Source organism: Triturus cristatus, chromosome 5_1 (assembly GCF_964204655.1).
Source record: "Triturus cristatus chromosome 5_1, aTriCri1.1, whole genome shotgun sequence".
In the NCBI taxonomy this organism is placed as follows: Eukaryota; Metazoa; Chordata; class Amphibia; order Caudata; family Salamandridae; genus Triturus; species Triturus cristatus.
Window position 1 is genome coordinate 442,806,734 of NC_140587.1, and position 20,768 is coordinate 442,827,501.

The 20,768-nt window shown below is 43.1% G+C and overlaps 1 protein-coding gene across 1 annotated transcript in view; it reads right to left on the reverse strand.

Annotated features, from left to right (window-relative positions):
• LOC146831027 (neural-cadherin-like) overlaps window positions 1–20,768 on the reverse strand; it is a 473,840-nt gene that overhangs the window by 176,447 nt on the left and 276,625 nt on the right. The window contains exons 6-9 of the mRNA XM_085605228.1: window positions 19,671–19,920; window positions 18,784–18,926; window positions 9,375–9,547; window positions 7,192–7,360 (exon numbers count right to left, since the gene is read on the reverse strand). Coding sequence (XP_085461354.1) covers window positions 7,192–7,360; window positions 9,375–9,547; window positions 18,784–18,926; window positions 19,671–19,920 — 735 coding nt within the window. The remainder of the gene's footprint in view (window positions 1–7,191; window positions 7,361–9,374; window positions 9,548–18,783; window positions 18,927–19,670; window positions 19,921–20,768) is intronic.

The following is a 20,768-nucleotide window of genomic DNA, read 5'->3' on the forward strand; positions in this document are numbered from 1 at the left end:
TTAATTAGCCTAAGGCCAATATGGTCAGTTAGGGAATGTTTGTTCCCTAAAACAAAAGACAGTCTCCGCGGTCGTAAATTTGCTATTAACTCGTAGTTCGCGAATACAGTAAAAGAGTAAGCTTGCATAAAAGTGTACGTTTAATTTTTGATAATCAGGCCATGTGGATCTACTTTACTGCTCTCATACAATATTGCTCATAACACTTTATGCAATTAAACATTAGCACTTCATGCCAAGTAGTCAGTCCGTGACTGCTTTCCGCTCATGAGTTGCGTTAAAAACATTCGAGGTGACACTGCTTAGCAATTTAGATTAGCACACTGCAGAAGGTCAGCATCTCCCACAGAAGAATTCACAGAGTGCTCGAAGACACCAACCAAACACTGTGGAGATCCAAGGCGCAAGATGGTTTCCACGCTGGTATAAGTGGCGTCACCGAGACAAGCACAGGGGAGGCTAATAATGCAACAAAACTCTAGGCTAGAAAATACGCTTGGCCAACACCTAGGTTATGGGAATGCGAGGCTCAGCAAATGCTTACAAACCAAATCTTAAGGCGCACCCAACTCTCCCTCAGCAGGTGTCAGACCTTCCAGCAACTGTTATCTATCTCCGGGGCAAACCATGAACTGAACTTTCAAAGAGGACTTTCTATTACTTTACAAAATTGGTATTGGGTAACAGCTGCCATTTTTGGTACAAATCAGTCGCGGCTGCTGCTTGGATGCAGCAGTGGGGTGGGTGGGGGAGAATACAGGGTGGGGGTATCACTATAAACTTTTTTAAAATCAGTTACCTCCCGGCTGGCCAGCTGGCTGGCCGCCGCTGCCTCGCCTGCATCCCCTTCCTGGCTTCTGGTGAGAAACAGGAAGAAGGAAGCACCAGGGCTCCCACGCTCCCCGCAGACAATCACAACGCTGCAATGCAGCGTTGTGATTGATCTGAGCGCCGTGACACGACGCTCAGCCAGGGCCTGTAGGGGTGGGCATGTTCTCCATGCAGGCTGTAAAGCAGCCTGCATGGAGAAGGGGGAAAGTGTGCATGACTGGTTTGGGTGGCTCAAGAGGGCCAACCAAACAGTCATCACGCACTGAAGGAGGGTTCTACCACTCCTCCTCTGCTCTTCAGCCCCGCCCGCCTCTTCACGCAAGCTGCCGCAGCAGTAGGACAAAATAAAATGATAATAACATTAGTTATTATCATTTTATTTTCATTTTATTTTTTGTTTTCTTTTCCTGCTCCCAGGCAGTGGGGCGACGCTCCTCTGCCTTAGCGGAGGAGCCGCAACTGGTGCAAATATTAAGCTTTCATCAGAGTCTTGTGACGTGACTATACTAGTCATTGCAATGACATGATGGGCATCAGAAAATCCTCAACAGCAACCTTATTAAAAACACGAATGGAGTTCTTTAGGCTCCTTGTAAAGTGCAGAGGTACCTCCTTGTATACATCCAGCATCATGTTTCATACTAGTGACAGCTACAAGCAGCAGGTAAACAGAATTTCGCAACTGGACTGACTAGATCAAACTGTTGATAAACATTTCCTCCAATGCCCTGGTCCTAGGATATCCAGGCGAAGTTAACTCTGTGGGCTAGTTAAAAGTCCACAACTGTGTTATTCCCTTGTCTTCATGTTGCATGGATTGACTGATTTGCCACTGTCGATTAGTTACTAACCTTCGCCACACACTCTGTATAACAGAGCACAAAAAAAGAGTCCAGCAAAAAAACTGAAAGAAATTGAGCTGATTTGCCCCACTCTTGATTATTTCAATAACCTTTGTGAACGTTGTGATGAAAGTGCTATCATTTACTTCATTTAATCAGCTTACTTGAATTAAGATTCAGCCAATAAAAAGTGTTTTTATCTTGATTCGAATTACTCAGCATCAAGCACGATTATATATATATATATATATGTAGGCATGCAGTCCTCCCCCTCCCCGAGCCTTTTTGGGCTCAAGGGGCCCCATCCCCAGGGCCAGAGGTGGGTGCCCCGGTGCCCACCACGGGCTCCCTCAAACCACGCTTTGGGGGATATGGGGTAGTCCTAGGGCCCCCTCTGGAGCTTCACCGCCAGGCTTAGGAGGACAGGATATCCCTACTCTGCCTATAAATAGGCACAGTACAATAAAGCTTTACTTTTCATAAGGACATTGGTTAGCGGTCTAGCGCTACCTGTCACGTGACCGGAGCAAGTTACGTGAGTCAACCCACGTCCGGGTCACGTGACAGGGTTTTGGTATTTCTTGACCGGTGCCGCGGTGTAGCGGTAACATTCGGGTCCGGGGCAGGCAACAGGCAGGTCTTGTGAGGGAGAGTACCATACAACAAGTAAGTGAATTGGGTTACTAGGGTGGGTGGCTAGCTCTGCCATTAGGTACATGCTAGTTTTGACCCTTATTCTGTCTTTACACAGTTTTTACAGGTAGCTTTACCCCCTTCCAGAACCCATGAAGTGAAGCCAATAACACCTACACGTAAGCGCCGAGTTCTCCATGCTGTTACGATTCTTTTAATCCACCATTTCACAGCGCGTGCTCTCGGCGCTGTGACTGGGCACTATCACTGAGCAACTTACTTTCAAATAAGCAATGGCTTTAACTACACTGCATCTGAATGGTGTCGAATTTGTACTGGTATTGACCCGTACTTAGGACCCATCCGTCCACGCAATTACACGGAGTGGCAGCTTGTGTGACACATTTGCCTGAGTTAAGGTCACGTGTGTTTTGACCCCTCCGTCAACGAAATTACACGGAGTGGATGTTTGTGTGACACGTTTTCCTGAGTTAAGGCCACACGTGTTTTGGGTTGCACAATGAACCCAGACTACTTCAAGCATGAGGCGTTTTAGCACTTTAATCCTCTGTTCCATCTGATGAGGAATATTACAGTTGTCACGCAGTAGTCGTGTGTTTATCATGTTTGAGCTCTCTTTTTCAGAGTACAGCGGCTTTTTGGAAATCCCACAAGGCCGCAATGGCAAAACCGTGAGTTTTGCCTTTCACACAACCCCCACAGGTTAGGATACGCCTTAGCGTTCGTATACCACCGTGGGAATCCTGGTCCTGAAGAATGCTTAGCTAAAAGTGCATCCATAAGCAGAAACATGTTGACCAACTTTCACTTCATTGATTAAATCGGACTATCCTGGTAAACCTATAAATATACTTAACAGTGGATATGCTATAAGGACCTGCACATCGTAAAGTATACGCTATAATGCAATGAGTTATTCATGACAGTTGTATTGGGTGCTAGCAAATAACCACATACTCATCCACTAAGAGTAATAGTCATCTCAGAGAATACAAGATTCCAAAGATGTTGAAATTTGTCAAGAAGGCAATGCAGCACACCCCAAAAGTAACATATACCCCTAAATCAATCTTATCTCAGGGTATAGTCCATTAGTTGTAAATTTCATTCAAAGAACACAATCGATATCCGTTCTTGATATAACTGGATATGTTGTATTTATTCATTGGTAATCATACAGATGTCCAATTTTCACAGCGCAGCCGACGCGCGTTTCGCCCAACGGGCTTTCTCAAGGCTGCATATATACAAGAAAAGAGAAAAACATGGTATCTAATACTCTGTATAAACAGATATGCAACCAGTATTATCATCTATGTTGCACCGTGCATGCAAGTACAAAGCAAATCCATTATTTTTTCATATACAGACAACAACAAAGACCTCTCATATGGTCCAACAAGTTAAAAGCACGGCTCCAAGGGAAAGTGCCCCCCAAAAGAGTGATTCCCTAGATCGAGTAATTTATAGAGAGATAGATCCCGAAAGGTTCCCCAAGTGGACAGAACGTAAGTATACGAAAAACGACTGAGTAACTTAGTCCTGTATTCTTGAACTCCCCAAATTAATCATGTGCATGCAATTGATATAAACGGTGAGTGTTAATAAAGGTGCCCATGTTTGGTACCAAGTAGGCACAAAAGGAATAACCCGTGAAGTACTGCGGGTAATGTTATCCAAGGTGATAAAGTCTCACCTTGTAAGGTTCAATGTCTCGTTCGTATTCAATGTATACGGCTTGAAATAAAGTCTGTAAAAAAGATGTAACCATATATAAATGCTAATAATATTACTGACATGGTATCTACCACGTAGTCTATTAACGCATTAGGTATTACTTACCTAATCTCAACAAATCGGTCACGTGTATTTCACACGAAGTGCCTCAAGTTAGACACTATCGGCGTTTTTCCGTTGCTGTAATGTTTAAAACGACAAATAGGACCAGGATCCGTCCCCTGGACGATTTGTTGAGATTAGGTAAGCAATACCTAATGCGTTAATAGACTACGTGGTAGATACCATGTCAGTAATATTATTAGCATTTATATACGGTTACATCTTTTTTACAGACTTTATTTCAAGCCGTATACATTGAATACGAACGAGACATTGAACCTTACAAGGTGAGACTTTATCACCTTGGATAACATTACCCGGAGTACTTCACGGGTTATTCCTTTTGTGCCTACTTGGTACCAAACATGGGCACCTTTATTAACACTCACCGTTTATATCAATTGCATGCACATGATTAATTTGGGGAGTTCAAGAATACAGGACTAAGTTACTCAGTCGTTTTTCGTATACTTACGTTCTGTCCACTTGGGGAACCTTTCGGGATCTATCTCTCTATAAATTACTCGATCTAGGGAATCACTCTTTTGGGGGGCACTTTCCCTTGGAGCCGTGCTTTTAACTTGTTGGACCATATGAGAGGTCTTTGTTGTTGTCTGTATATGAAAAAATAATGGATTTGCTTTGTACTTGCATGCACGGTGCAACATAGATGATATTACTGGTTACATATCTGTTTATACAGAGTATTAGATACCATGTTTTTCTCTTTTCTTGTATATATGCAGCCTTGAGAAAGCCCGTTGGGCGAAATGCGCGTCGGCTGCGCTGTGAAAATTGGACATCTGTATGATTACCAATGAATAAATACAACATATCCAGTTATATCAAGAACAGATATCGATTGTGTTCTTTGAATGAAATTTACAACTAATGGACTATACCCGGAGATAAGATTGATTTAGGGGTATATGTTACTTTTGAGGTATGCTGCATTGCCTTCTTGACAAATCCTGGTAAACCTAACCAGCCAGCTCACGTCCGTCTCACTTGTTTTAAACGATCACTGGTTTTCCACCATTAAAATTACTTTGGGATAAAACCAGCGATCTTTTAACCTGCACTACCCTTACACTTACACCGCCCCCCCAAAAAAACGCTCTGCTGTAATACAGGTGTCGTAGCACACCAGGGGGACATTCAGTCCCTCTGGTGGGAACCCAATGATGAAGCACGCCACCAACTAGGTTGGTGAGTGAGGGTTCTTTTAAATAAAGAGGTTTCTTCTCGTGCTGCCCTAGTAATTCCCTCTTTTCTCTCTCTTTTGTTGTTATAAAATATACTATCATATCCAAGTTTAATATTCTTTTGGCCTCAGGTTAAATGCTCCACCAGATTACAAATAAAAATAAATATATATGTATATATATATATATACATATATGTATTAGTACTTTTCAGCAATTAGCTAAACAAGAAACAAGAATTTACTAGTAAGAAAATGTATCACAAACCCTCCAGATTCAGATTTAATGCACCATCATATTTAGGTTTAATGTACCATCAGATTGAAGTTTATGTGCCATCTGAATCTGGTTTTGTAAAAAAAAAAACAATGGCTCCACAATTCTTTGTGACTGTTGAGGATGGATACCATACATACCACTACTAATAAGGTGCACGGCTAACGGAAATAAGGCTGTTCTAGCATGCTGATTTCAGATTTTTTAACAGGTTTTTATGAACCCCTCCATAAAACATCACCTACCTATTTAAAATTAGCAACATCTGGGAACTCATGCAACTAATGTACAACATATTTAGTTTCTGGTCTTCAGTGACGATGTATCATCTGCTTTAACTTTCCAACCATTCCATTTAGTTTCCATAAATACATACACTCAACCGAGGTGCAATGCTGCCTTCCAAATAACTTTCCTTCTTATTCCACTCTGCCCACCAGCAGTTTTCCCTCTTAGCTGCCTGGCATCTGCATATTCTCAATATACTTTGATGCTGAGCCAGTCATGCACTTCTTTGTCTATTGTGAAAGTTGTTCCTGAAGTCTTTTCGGGCTAAGCAAACACTGGTTTACAAATAATGTACTACATTACTTTTGAATCACATTGCTAACAAAACTTTTCTAATCTTTTTCCTATTATTTTCTTTAAACTTTGCGCATAAGACTCATGTAAAATCGTGAAATGGTTCATTGTATTGTATTGTAATTACATTTGTATAGCGCTTACTACCCCTGACGAGGCGTCGAAGCGCTTTTTTGGCGAGGAGCACGGTACTCCGGGACCCATAGAGGATTAGTGTTGAATTAGTATAGTGAAACATGCAAGTAAATTTTAAGTGGTGGATATGTTAGTCAGTTATTTGGATTCGGAAGGATAGCAGAAGGATAGACGAGTAAAGAAGGTTTGTATTTATATAGCGCTTCTAAACCCTGATGGGGTGTTGAAGCGCTTTTTTTGGCGAGTAGCACGCTACTCCGGAAACCCATAAAGGATTAGTGGTGAATTAGTGTGGTGAAATATGAAAGTAATTTGAGTGGTGGATATTAGTCATTTATTTGGAGTGAGAAGGATAGCGGAGGGATAGAAGGGAAAGAAAGGTTTGCATTCATATAGCGCCTGTTACCCCTGATGGGGTGTTGAAGCGCTTTTCTGGCGAGTAGCAGGCTACTCCGGAACCCATAAAGGATTAGTGTTGAAAATTAGTATAGTGAAATATGAAGTAATTTGAGTGGTGGATATGTTAGTCAGTTATTTGGATTGAGAAGGGTTGGGGAGGGCTAAAAAAGGTTTGCATTTATATAGCTCTTGTAACCCTGATGATGTGTTGAAATGCTTTGTTGGCGAGTAGCACGCTACTCTGGAACCCATAAAGTTCATGCACACGACAGGGGAATGTCAATGAGACGATATGGTCTTGTGACGTTGTAAAACACAGACTTTGCACCAGAATAACACAACAAGATATGTTAAGATTTTAGCTCTGCATGGCCTCTTCACTCATTAACACTCACAATAACCACTGGTAGAGGCAGCGTGTCCCTCACCTGTATCCGAGTTGATGCTGAAGCCGGGCATCGCCCCGTCTCTGTGCATGATGCCATACTTCACCTCTCCATTGAGGCCCAAATCCTCATCATGGGCTTCCACTTGCAAGACGTAGGTGCCGGGGAGTTGGTTTTCAAGCACCCAGCTGTTTTCACTGTAATGCGCGCACTGAGGATAAGAATCGTCCAACAAGACAATGGGTGAGGCCTGGTGATATCTCATGAGCAGTGCATAATAAAAGCAGTGCTACAGCACATGTCCTTGGTACAGATACTGGGAAGGAACAGGTGTTATACCCTTTGAACTGTAAGCATATTTCCAAATAAATAATTGTGTTGATTCACATAAGTAGAAATGTAGATGGGTAACAAGCAGTTTGGACAATTTATCCAAGCCATGTCCACAGGTAATATTAATGTAAACTCTCTAGCTAGTCATACCCAAATTAAGCATTTCGAAATGTTCATGGATGCATGTATTGTGTGAAGGGACATGCGAGACTTATATCTATGTTTCTAATCCCATTTGCGCTTTAGTGTCATTTTAGGGATTTTTGAGGTCCCAGCAAGGCGATTTTTGCGGCCCTCTTTTTGGCAACTTTGTTGGATGTTGTTACTCATTTTCTGCTAATTAAAGCACAATGCCAAACAATATTGAATCATGCGTTACATTTTCAGAGGAGGGGGTGGTCACATAAAAGCAGACAAAATATATCTGGGATGGAGCCCCAAAATCGTTAAGATGACTTTCGGTAGAGAGAGCTAGTGTTTGAGGTAGAGATGGGCTGAGGGAGGGAAATGGTTGCGATACAAAAATAGAGGCGACCGAGAAAAAAGAAACACTTTCCCAGGGGACCCCTTTGAAATGGCCACCCCGGGCTATTGTCTAATTTGGCCATGCCTTAAAACATCTCTGGAGAGGGTCCGTAAAACAAATCTGTTCATATGTTTGCATGCATGAATATGTGGCATGCATCGTTCTCACCTAAACCCTATTTCCACAATTACCCGATACGTCTGATCAATTCTGTAAATTGTGTTTATACACTGAAAAAGCATCTGAGAGGGTGAGCTGAAGACCTCGCTGAAAGGATAGGGAGACATATGGTCTGGTCCTTAAGAGGGCATCAGCCATTTCTATAGGTACTGCCTGGGCTAAGGAAATGGATATTGTCAATTGGTTACCCTCTGAACCCTTTATCAGTCCAGTATCAGCAATGCGGACCTGGCATTGTTGTTTGAAATCACCGAAAAATATGCACTTAAAATAGACATATATTTTGTGGCACAAGGAGCAATTATTGCAGAAGTGATTATTGTGCTTCCAAGTCGGATACTTAGCACGGTTTTCTGCAAATTAGACATTTTTGGCAGTAGGAATGTATACAAAGATTGGTGCGACAAGCAAAGCAGTGGTGCTGAAATTCCTCTATAAAGAGTACTTGAAATAATAAATAAAGAGCCCCTAGTTGTGCGAACGTGCATCCGAGAGATGTTGTTACTATTGTTAGTATTAATTAGCGTGCATATGTTTTTACATTCCTAATTTTGATTATTATAAATCCTTGAGTGAGTCACAGGATCTTCTTCTGAGTTCGAAAATTAGGAGAAAAGCACGAGGTGACATAGCATGAGAATCCTTGGACATTGGCTAGTCCATGACCACAAATACTCAAGAGGTTGCTATTTATTTTCTAACAAGCCAAACACTTTACTGCCAAAGCGCTAGTGTATTTTTCTTGTGACTCTCCGTTATTCCCCCTTCAGGGGCTAATTTATGAGCCTCTTGCGCCGCCGGTGCGTCACTTTTTGTGACTCATAGCAGGCGTAAGACTGACGCAGGCCCTTTCACATGGAACTTGCCCCATGTGAAAGGACACATTTCTGGAGTTTCGTCTGTTTTCAGACACACTCCAGCAATACGTCAATTTTGCGCTTACAGATACGTCAGGAATACTGTCTTATCTGTAAATCCTTGTGACATGGAGCGTCATACAGTAAATACGGCGCATCCATGATGTTGCAATGAAGGCGCTATGAAAAGTGTTTTATCGCTGGTTTCCCCCAGCGATGCAACACTTTTCATAAATGAGGCCCTCAGTTTCTTGAGGAAGAATTGAAGGGGCGCCCTTGTGTCAGATACAGGTAGGCATGATGACGTCTGTCACACTACAGTTGCTCACCTCTCTGAAGATCGGCTTGTTATTATTAACATCGTTAATGCCCACAATGACGAGGGCACTGCTGCTCAGGGGCGATGGTCCCCCCGAGGAATTGTCATCCACGGCTGTGATGTTCAGCACATATTGAGGCCCCTCCAGCCTGGGCAAAGGGCTTCTGCGAAGCTTCAGGATTCCTGCATGGAAAGGAACATGTAAGCATTCGCGCTAAAATCATCAAACCAGGCTACAGGGCGGAAATCTATGCGGGCCCCTTCGTTTACTAGGAATGAAAACAGCATTATTTAAAAAGTATTATTTCTTCAAAATAAATAGAAAAGATCCAAGCACATATGGCGGCTACTGTAAATTAACATTCATTGGCACCTTTAACACATGGAACTGGGGGCATGCAAACCCTAAGTGAGATTTATCAAGCCACGCAAGGCCACCTAGCGCGGCACAGCTTGATAAATCTAGAGTAACGCAACGCAGGGCAAATCACTGCATTGCGTTACTCTGCCACAGGGAGGCGTTCCATGGGTGGAGCGTGGACATTCCCAAGCATACACCCATTGATTTTGGTGCATTTCCAGATTACCAATAGTGGTAGACCTGGGAATGCATCAAAATGCTATGCCTCCCCGGGTGAGGCGTAACAAGGAGAAATATCTTTATTTCTTCTTGTTCTTTCCACTTTCTATGTGTGCTGCAATCTGCAGCACACATAGAAAGAGGAAAATGCCTCTCAGGATTGTTTTTGTGCAGGAAGGTGACATCAACAAGGAAATCATAATGAATCAGTCTGAAAAGTGAATTGTAAAAAAGTGAAGCATGCAGCTGACTCCTGGACACAAAATTTTATCAGGAAATCAGCAATAACCTAGAACAAAGCACAAAGAGCAACAACTGTATAGCCGAATCAACACTTTCAACTTAATGAACCAGTAGACTCCAAAAGTACTCGAAGTTAATGTTATAAACATTTAGCACCCAGCATAAACACACTATATAAAATGTTTGAGTTGTACCAGAAGAATCTTCCTTTTATGGTTTTCATTGTGTACCATATTTCTAACTGCCCTTTCTTTCTGATCATAGTCTTCTTCAACAATGTAACTCTGAGTTGGCATTGACTTCATTGGATGTTTTTGGTCATGCTGCATCTTAATTCTCTAACGCCTACCACTTCTTGGAGTAATGGTTAACTGCTCAACATCTCTGTCACTGAAGAGTCAAGAGCTCAGATGGAGCAATTTGGTAACAACAGTATTAGTGGTCTTGGGAAACCCTTGATAAACCTCGTTCATGTTTTTAAAAAATGTATTGAATCTGAATGAAAAATCTTTAATTTGATATTTTTGGGGGAAACAAAAGCTAGTTTGAAACTATCTGACCATCATAAAGGGAACTGAACATGGTAGGCCAAATTCAGTCATAAATTGCTTCGTAATTTGCAAATAATGGAAGGGATTAGTTAAATTGTAGTTTAAAAAAAATCTTAGGGCCTCATTACGATGCCGGTCGGAAAGCATTCCGACCGACTCCTTGTCAGAATCGTTTCAAACCGACTCGGTTCGGGTAGTCCCACTGGCCGATTATGATGGTTCAGAACACCATTCGGTTGGACCTGTGTTCCAACTGATAACACAGGCTCCCATTGCAAAACCCAGGGGGTGCCTGCCACACTGTGTATGGTTTGAAAGAGAGGTCCCATGGGTACCCCCACGGGCCCCAACCGGAGGCCTTCCGGGTGAAGGGGGGCCTGCTATGGGCCCCCAAAGTCAGTTTCCGACAGCAGTTCCTTCTCGGACAAACCAAGTCGGAAAGGCTGTCCGAATCTGACATCGTAATGGGTCGGTCGGAACCGCGGTCCGTAGACCTGTACGATTTGACTCCGACCGACTCAGTTTCTCCAAATGCCGGTCGGAACCGAGTCAGAAAGACCAAACGGTTACCTTCTATCGTAATCGGTTGGTCCGAAATGTTTCCGAGTTGGTCAGAAACATGGGTTTTTACTCGGGTTAGGAAAATCCAAATGCCATTCATATAACATCTCCAGCACTGATGAATGGAGACTAAGGGGAATATGGCAGTGGAAAACCTACAATAAGATTTATCAAGCCACGCAAGGCCACCCTGCATGGCTTGGTAAATGATATGCAGGATTCTCCAATGAGAAGTTCGTGAGCTACTGCCAGCTCATCAGCTACCTCTAAGTAGCTCTCCTTTGTGCAGCCCAGCTTACTAAAGGAGAAGCTTGTGCTTGATTGAATAATAATATGTAAGCCAAAATTGAAACATGTTTATTCAAGACCCAAATATGTATTTTCAGAACTAATAAGCTGATGTTTGAAAAAAAAATCAGTGAATGTTCAAAGTATATTTAAAGTTGTTATTTGAGTGATAAATCGTGCAATGTTAGGGAGACTTATTACTAATAACATTACTTTGGTGCCAGAGGCACTGAAGTTATGGCTGTTATATATTACTCATCTACAACTAATCCACATTCACACAGACTTTTTTACATTATTGCAGGTAATCACGCCTGAACACTAAGGTGATCACCAAGGCCGGACTGGCCATTGCGGCCACGGGGTTTTTTCCCGGTGGGCTGCCAGGCTGGGGGCTAGTTTTGACCCGTTGGGGGCCATTTTTGTTATCGGGGTCGGTTTAGCAGCATAGCAGCAATATCGGCCGGCTGTAACAAAAGCAGCTGCAACGTTTTCCAAGTGACTCCCCTCCTCCCCCCACCAGCCCCACTGTGCCCATCCCCCATAGGCCAGCCCTACAGAATTGCCAGGGCCGGTTTGTGTTCTCAGTCCGGCCCTGGTGATCACTGCTGGCTGCCGTATATAAGGTGGCCACCAATGTAATCCTGTATGATGTGTTTGCTATAACACTAATATTAGTAGCTAGGGATGACTTTCATTGACAATATGCAGCTCTTGTTCTAGAAAAGATTGGAGACCCCTGATTTAGTGTTAAGCAAAGCAGCACAAGTTGCTGCCCTGTTTTACACAGTGTGGTGAGGGTGTCACATGGGTGTAGCATGGGTGTTCCCACGCATCCACCTATGTATTCTGACGAATTCCCAGATTTACAATGAGTAGCAGACCTGGGAATATGTCAGAACTGTAGGCCTCCCCACCATTGGTGCAACAAGGAGAATTAGCTTTATTTCTCCTCGTTGTTTCCTCTTTCTAAATGAGAGAATGAGGAAATTGCCTCTGAGGACTATTTTTCTGCAGGAAGGAGTTCCTTCCTGCACAAAAACAATTCTTGCCTCCATAGTGCAAGGGTGCCTGCGTTGGCGCTAGGCAGCACATTGTGAGTCAGCGGAGACAGGGAGAAGAAATGCACCGAAAAATGTTAATTATGGCGCACTCCTTCCTTCTCCCTTTCAAGGTGGCTGGCTGCACTGCGTGAAGGTTTGTTAAATATGCCCCTTAGTATTCAGTCATATGGAAAGATGTCACAACCTCAATGTCATCTGACTTTGTTTCAATAAGACTGCAAGATTTCTCTACTGTAGGACACAAACATCTGTCTTTTCTGCTCCTATCACCTATACTTGGGCATGCAGATTATGGAGATGCGGGAAGACGAGTACCACGCTCTGTTGTGTAAGCAGGACCCCTTGTGTGCTTTGTGGCTGCATCTGAAAATCAACTTTGAATGTTAAAAAAAGCATTGAAGGTCTGCTGACTGCGTGTCATATTTACAGTGAGTCAGATAGAATGAGCAATGTAGCACGAAGAGAAATTGAGAAAAACAACAGCGATGCCAACATGAGCAACAGATGACTGGCAATTCTGCGAGAAGCCAATGTGAAGCAAATTCAAATACTTGGCATTGAACATTGGCTGCCTTCGTGATTGCTCTTCTGACTGCTCTGGTGCAGGCAACATATGTTCTCATTGCATAGTGCATATTTTCTCTTTTCTGTACATATTCATTTCAATTCGTGCAAATAAAGAGACTTGTTTCTGACTGAAGATTTAGATAAAAGAAGTAATGCCAGGATCAATTTATAAAAAAAAAAGTGCAAAGAAGTCGCAACAAGGTGAAAAAATCACACTTAAAAACTAAAGGAGCAAAAAAAACAGGTGGGACAAAAGAGATTGTGTAAATTTTCCACAAATCTGCATTCAGCAATTGACCCATACTCTTATATATATATTTCTTTTTTCAAAATTTCTTTATTCAGGTTTTCAACAATTGGAATACACAAAGATGACATTGCAGCAAGATTTCAGTCGGTACATACAGCTAATTTGGGGGTGTGCATTGTGTGTTATTTCTAGACCGGGTGCACAGTGCATACACTCAGTGTTTGCAGGAACAGAAAGAAAGCACACGAAAAAGCTCCCTCCTCATATGTACGTGTTCCCGTAATGCAACTGCGTGGGGGAGGGAAGAAGGACCCTCTCACAACCAGAGATCCAATGGAGTGACCACATGGAGGCACCTCTGCCAAATCCAGTGCAATCCACCCATTATTCGCTGTTGTGTGACATCTGCTAGTCCGGTGCCTCCCCCTATTTCGTGTTCTGCGCTCACATCAGCAGCCCCCCCCCCATCACATCCATCTTGGTCCTCACTTCCGCTGTGTTCCCCACTGCCTTCCCCAAGCGCATCCAACATACTCGACCACATCTCAAGATCGCTCTCTGCACGTTCATCCGCGCTCACTCTCCTGAGCCTACTCCAATAGGTCCGCCCCTCATTTAGTGTGCGATGGGCAAAACTTTAATATATATAAATCTGTAGCCTTCAGAAAGGCCAAGGTAATCGTGAACAGTAAAGAACATGTTGGCTATGTGCTACATAATTTATGTCACAACAAAGAAAAACAAAGAGATATTGGATCATAATGCTGGGTAAAATGAAATCTCCATCAAGTTTCTTCCTATACACTGAATTCATTCTGGCTACAAAACCTTTCAAAAATACTGGCGCTTCTGCTTCCTTCTCCAATCAAAACATGAACTATGCGTGCAGGAGGCAGGAGTATACAAGCGGGAAACTGACAGGCTGCAGCAGCAAAGTCACTGCTTCAAGTGTTACATGAGACAGTCACACAATTTAGCAGTTAGATGGCGCATTACCCGCGAAGAAAATGAGAGTCAAGTCAAGCATTAAATAGTGCGGTGCGGCGTGTGGTACAGGTGTCTGCTCACTACAGACTGCACCGAACACAACAGGTCCAAGCAGACCCAGGATGCACATAGCTGCAAAGATAAGGGTGGAGCGGTGCCCTGGAACTCACAGCGGCTGCTGGAGAGGACCACCCCAAGGCTCCAGGCTGAGTGCAGTGCGCTTGAGGCTTGTTCCGCGCATTGCGTACTGCGGTCTGGGACACACCGCACAGGTTGAATAATGCTCGGCTCCCTGGTCTAGCACTCAGTGCAGAGGAGCACCTCACATGCAGCTCTAGCACTGGGCACAAGTCTGCTGCATCAATACAGGGCACTGCTGGAGAGTGCTATGAGGATCCAGTGGCCTCTGGGAAGGAGAAACCGGTCTCGGTTTATGCCGGCTTTAGTGGAGCTTCACTGTTCCACTCAGCAGCAGGGGCAGTGTCTCCATTCGGGTTCTGGGCCCGCTGAAATTCCTACACATTCCTGCACAAACATGAAATAGATCGATTTATTTAGAGATACGATCGTGTCTCTAAACAAATTGATGTATTTAAGTCTGGGCTATCTGTCTCAGACTGCCTGCCCCCTCGCTTTGAAGAGGAGATGGAAGCAAGGCAGTAAACCAACTTTCTGGACTGTGACGCACAACGCAGGGCTTACCGTTCTAAAGCCCTTCACTGCCATTGTAGTCTATAGTGGTATCCACTGTAGGCCTATGACACTTTCAGCGTCACAGTTTTGGGCGTCGGAGTCTCCATCCCAATGTAAGGGCAGCTGTCCATCGTTTACAGTCACAGATCCCACTCGTCACACGTAAGATTGAATACAAGCACATGTATTTTGGTGCCTTGTCCTCACTAATGGTAAGTTATGATGCTAATCTTGTGTTACGTATATTGTGCAGAGAGCCCTGGTCACGCTAACCTTCCCCAATTTGACAACCCGGGCTCTGGCTGCAGGTTGCTGGCCCTGTTAGAAGTGGAGCTGCTGTATTTATTGCCCACAAAATTGATCCAAAAGATGAACGGGTTTTTGTTCCCTTTTGAAGGTGATCCAAATTTCTGAGTCAATCGCAAAGGGAGAAATATGTGCTTATAGTAAAGACTGTTATCTTTTGTATGGCAATAAAACAGCCCTATCTTCATGCCCTTCATGCCAAAAACATGGATTGATTTATGAACAATGAATGTTAAAAACCTGACCGCAATGCATGTCAGCGATTTAGTTCCTCTCTTATTTCACGTTAATCATGCATTCGCCAAGAGTGTTAGCTATTTTATCAGGTTGTGTGTCTATTTTGTTCCGTGCATTTTATTATTCTTGCATAGTGCATACTTTGAGCCGTGCCTAGGTGTTTATGAGGGGCTTCAATTGAGAGCTCTGACGCTGAGGCTAAAGCCAAAACAAAGTGCCTGTCAGTGGGTTGGCCGCTCTGAAGAGCAAACAGAACAATGGTCATGTATTCAAGTTGGGAAATTATGTGAACATGTGTGTGAAGGGGTACAAAGATGTCAAAATATTTACAAGGCTAAAGCAAAAGGAAATAACGATGTGCAGATGGATGAGATGTGCAGAGAAAAAGGGCATACATATCTAACATAAAGTGTACATAACTGAAGGTTAAAACATACGCCTCAATAATATTTAATTCACAGACTCACAATTTCAGAATTGAAACATTTCCAATGTTAATTATTTATAACAAATCATTGTTGTTACTCATTTATCTTTAACAGCTACTAACCAGTACCAAAGCCAATCGTACTGACAGGTTTTAGGTGTAGGTCAGTTGTTGTGTTATATATCTGGATATAATTACATATCAAACCAAAATCAAAATACCAGTCACGTGGCACACTATGGGAATCACAGAAATGCATTTTACATGTTCCCTTTTAGGGAGCCACCACATTTTTTATTCCACTTAAAGACTAACCTGCACATATTTAATATATGTCTGATTGCAACTAGCCGCTGTGGCTGCTTTCTAAAGCCAGGTTAATGCATTTTCTCCCAAAGTTGATGCCACATGCAGTGCAAGACACTGGGAAAGCACACACTTTAAACGGCTGAAGTTGTTGCACTGTACAATTTGCACATTACAGTAACTTTAACATATTAATGCAATAAGATTCAGAGCAGTTTTTATTGTGTTTAATATTTCAAAACTATATATTTTCCCACTGCTTTAAAAGCCTTGCTTCATCACTAAATTCATTTACTTTAAAAAGCACCATTTGACAATCTTTTTTAATTTTTTTCTCAGGAGGAGGACTCACCCTGGACCCCACGTTTGTCCACTAAGCTTGCTTGCATTGCTTGCTACATAAAAGTCATACCCAACATTTACGAAACACCTCTTTCAAATGTCACCAGCCGCCAATGCTCAGCGGTGCTTTGGAATTAAGGAGTGTGTGGAAGGAGGAGCTGTATAACTGCTGGGTATGGGTGATTGGAATGGGCCGCAGCATGCAACAGTGTCGATCTCAGGATGCAGAAGGGGTGGATAAGATACATTAGGGCTGCTCCTTTTGGTGTTGGTTAGTGCAATCACGCTGCATTACAAGGAGAATACCCTCATCTGAGGTCACTGTGTCATCACATTGATACTGCGGAGCCTTAGATGATGGGATTCCCATAGTAGTCGAATGAGACTGTTGCATGCTCTTTCAACAATGAATGCAGATTGTTTTACTGTGAATCATTACACGAGGACTATGTTGTGTATTAGTTACCAATGAAAAAAATTTACCTATCCACAAAATGACATAGACTGGCCCAAAAAGTGGACAGAGAATTAAGCCACTGCCTGAATGGATCTCATCCAAACAAGCCAATGGCTGAAGCCCTCTATGTATGCTGTTATGTTATATGTTGTGCGTACAACTGGCCTGATAGACGACTAAGACTGTCTGTAGCAAGACCTAAAAATGAACTTGAATGAAAAACAAGTGCATCACCCGACCAATTGATGATTCAGTAAACCATAAATAAATAAATTACTCAAATATAGGCAATTAAGAAAGAGCATACAAGAAGTTGGTCAAGTCGCGCTCTAAAACTCAATTCTTTCTAACGGTCTTCATGGAGAAAGAGTGTGAGGAGAGAAGGAGTTAAGCGGTGGATAGGATGACAGGAGCAGGTGACAATATTCCTCCTTGTTTGCCAGAAAGGCCCAATATCAGACCTCCACATATATTCAGGGGCGGCTCCTCCACTAGGGCAGAGATGCGTCTCCCCACTGCTTGCTCGCGGTGCGAGAAGCAGAAACATAAAATGGAAAAGCTACCATTTTATGTTTTAGCTTCTTGCGCTGCGAGAAAGCAGAAGTGTTTGATTGCGGGTGGGTGGGTGGCGCTGCTCTACAAGCAGGGCTGGGCAGGGGAGGAATGGTGTGCCCACTCCTGAGTGAGCATGACTGGTTTGGTCGGCCCTCTGGGGCTTGCCCAAACCAGTCATGTACACTCTGCCCTTTCTCCATGCAGGCTGCAATGCAGCCTACATGGAGAAAATGGCCTCCCCATAAGCATCTGGATGGGCGACGTCCCCACCAATCACAACGCTGCCATTACAGCGTTGTGATTGGCTTAGGGGAGGGGAGGGAAGCTGCCTGCTTCCCTTTCCTGCCGGAGTAAGGAGAGGAGAGCCGGAGCTCTGAAAACTAAGGACGCGGACATGTAAATTTTTTTAATTAACTATTACATTTACCCCCACGCCGCTCCCCATGCGACCTCCCCGCCCATGATTAATGCCGGCCGCGACTGCATATATTTCCTTTGGATTTTACCTACTTTTTTTTAACTCTTTTTACCTGCAAAACATTTGCAAAGCTACCAAAATAAAGAAAAAGGAGGGAAACATTTCAAAATTTACAAAATTACAGACTTCCACTCTTAAAAGGCCAGGAGCCCTCTGGGCTTGAGCAGTGGCTCCTCAGGGGCACTCTAGGATGTCTACACAGCAAAAGGAGCAAGGTGAAACCCCAGAACTGGCCAGGGTACGGTGTCCATTCTTGGTTGTGGCATGAGCCGGCTAAATAGCTTGATTGACTAATGACTCCATTCTGTGCCTTGAATCCACAAACTATTGACATCTGTAAGTGAACCCATCAAGGCAGTTTTGCTTAAAGCCGCTTACCCATTGATATTTTAAATGTACAGCTATTGAAAGAAGCCATAGAAGATGATCCAACAGTCATCCCTTCCCTCAGCTCCTGGGTGGGTTTTCAAGCAAGTATTTTTTGAGTCCTTGAGCACTATACAATAAATATTTTGTCTTGCCCCTACCTTTTTGGCTGTCCAATTCAAAGTTTCCCTCCTCGTTGCCTCCAGCGATCAAGTATGACACGCTGTCGCCATCGGGGTCTTTTGCGTGCACCGTGGCCACGAGAGTATTTGGGCCAGCGTCCTCTGCAAGGAATGTTTTGTACCTAATGGAGAGAAAACACAATCATTTAGTGAACAGACCTAGAGAGAACACGGCATTTAAGGAAAGAAAAGTAATGTTGTCAATTGAAGACTGCTCTAACCTTCATTGGCAGCAGCCATGTTAGAGACTAAAATATTAAAAAACAAAGGGAATCTAAACTGGTCGTTAAAATGGCGGCTCTGTGTCCCAAACATTCTAAAGCATTCAGTGTCGATGAATGATAGTACTGGGTAAAGGTACAAATTATACAGAAAACGTAACAATACAACAAAAGAATTCTAGGAATTTAAAGAAATACGGATCAGGAGGTACTCTTTTTCATAATTATAGAAAGAGAAAACTTTTATTTTAGTCTTTTATGGGGTAAAAGTGATCAGGATTGTACACAAAACAATTTTCACTCCATTGTTTTACGTAAATGTAACTATCTCAACCACAGATAAACTATGCCACAATTTCAAAGCAAAAGTTGTTTGAAGTCATTTCTGACAGCACATTTTAAAGTTATTAAGACAAAGCTCATGGTCATAAATTCGTGGATGCAACCTGAGCCCATTTTCTATGTATCAAATAATACTACAGCTCTGAAGAGAGTAACAGGCCAACTTCCCTACTCTTCAATCAAGAACCCTAGCACATCACCACTCTGTAAGTTCTGCCAAGCAGAGTGAGCTTTCAAACCCCTTTCTCAAGCACATATATGGTCTGAAAATGTAAATGTTGAAGGATTCCCACACATTCTTACGTGGTCTGTGAAAACACAGGTGCCTCGTCGTTCACGTTGGTCATGCGAAGGCGCACTGAGGCCGTACCGGTGCGTGGTGGGTATCCATTGTCCACGGCAATCACCACAAACTCATAGACGTGGTTGGCGCGCTCATAATTCAGACGTTGGCTGGAACTGATGATGCCATGTGAAGTAATGGAGAACTCTGTGTTCTGAATGAAGTAGGAGATCTCGGAATTGGTGCCAGAATCGCAATCGCTTGCTTGGACTATGGGACACGAAATATAATTAAGCTCAACTGTTGCATTTTTCTGTGGCATCAATAAAACACATTTACTGTTACATGTCCGGCAGTCCTTAAACACGTGCAATGCAACAAAACACACATGTTCAAAAATGTTGTGAGTCCTCCTGCAAACCATAACTTACACACAAGCTTACTACTGTCATACCCCCTCATTGACCCATTCCACATTTCCTTCCTCAAATTCCAATTCCATTTTCTCCAATGGTCTGGTACCTCCATACTAAACCAGGACCTGCATCCTACCAAAAAGCAGCTCATAAATCGCAATAAATATATTTTCTACATCAAATGATATGCACCCTGTAGCACTGCATGGAGTACGGCTTTTAGAACACAGAGCTAACACAGGATTTACTTGCAGTAATCCTGCGCGAGCACAAACGCAAGCTGTAGTTCGTATTTATTTGAAGAATATATATTACTTCAGTGTTGATTAACGCAATCACTTTTATTTGCTGTTTACTCCTAGTCCTCGGTTTGACTGTACTCCAGTTGTACTTGGTGTCTTGATTGATGACTATATGTTGGTGGCCCCCCAACATCTAGGGGCGCACATGACTTTGTGACTGATACTTTCTATCAGTGATAGTGCAGTTTCTGAAATCTGGGGAAGAGAAGCACTATGCAGGCCCCCATGGCCTGGATATCCTTCTTGGCAGACCATACTTATGTCGAAAGGTTGTGATGTTTGACTAAGTATGGGTTCTAGAAACACTGGCCAACATTTACAAGGATGCAGTGAGGAAACCGACATGAAAAGCTCTAATGGATGGATTAGCAGACATCCTGCTGCCTTGCTGCATCAAGCT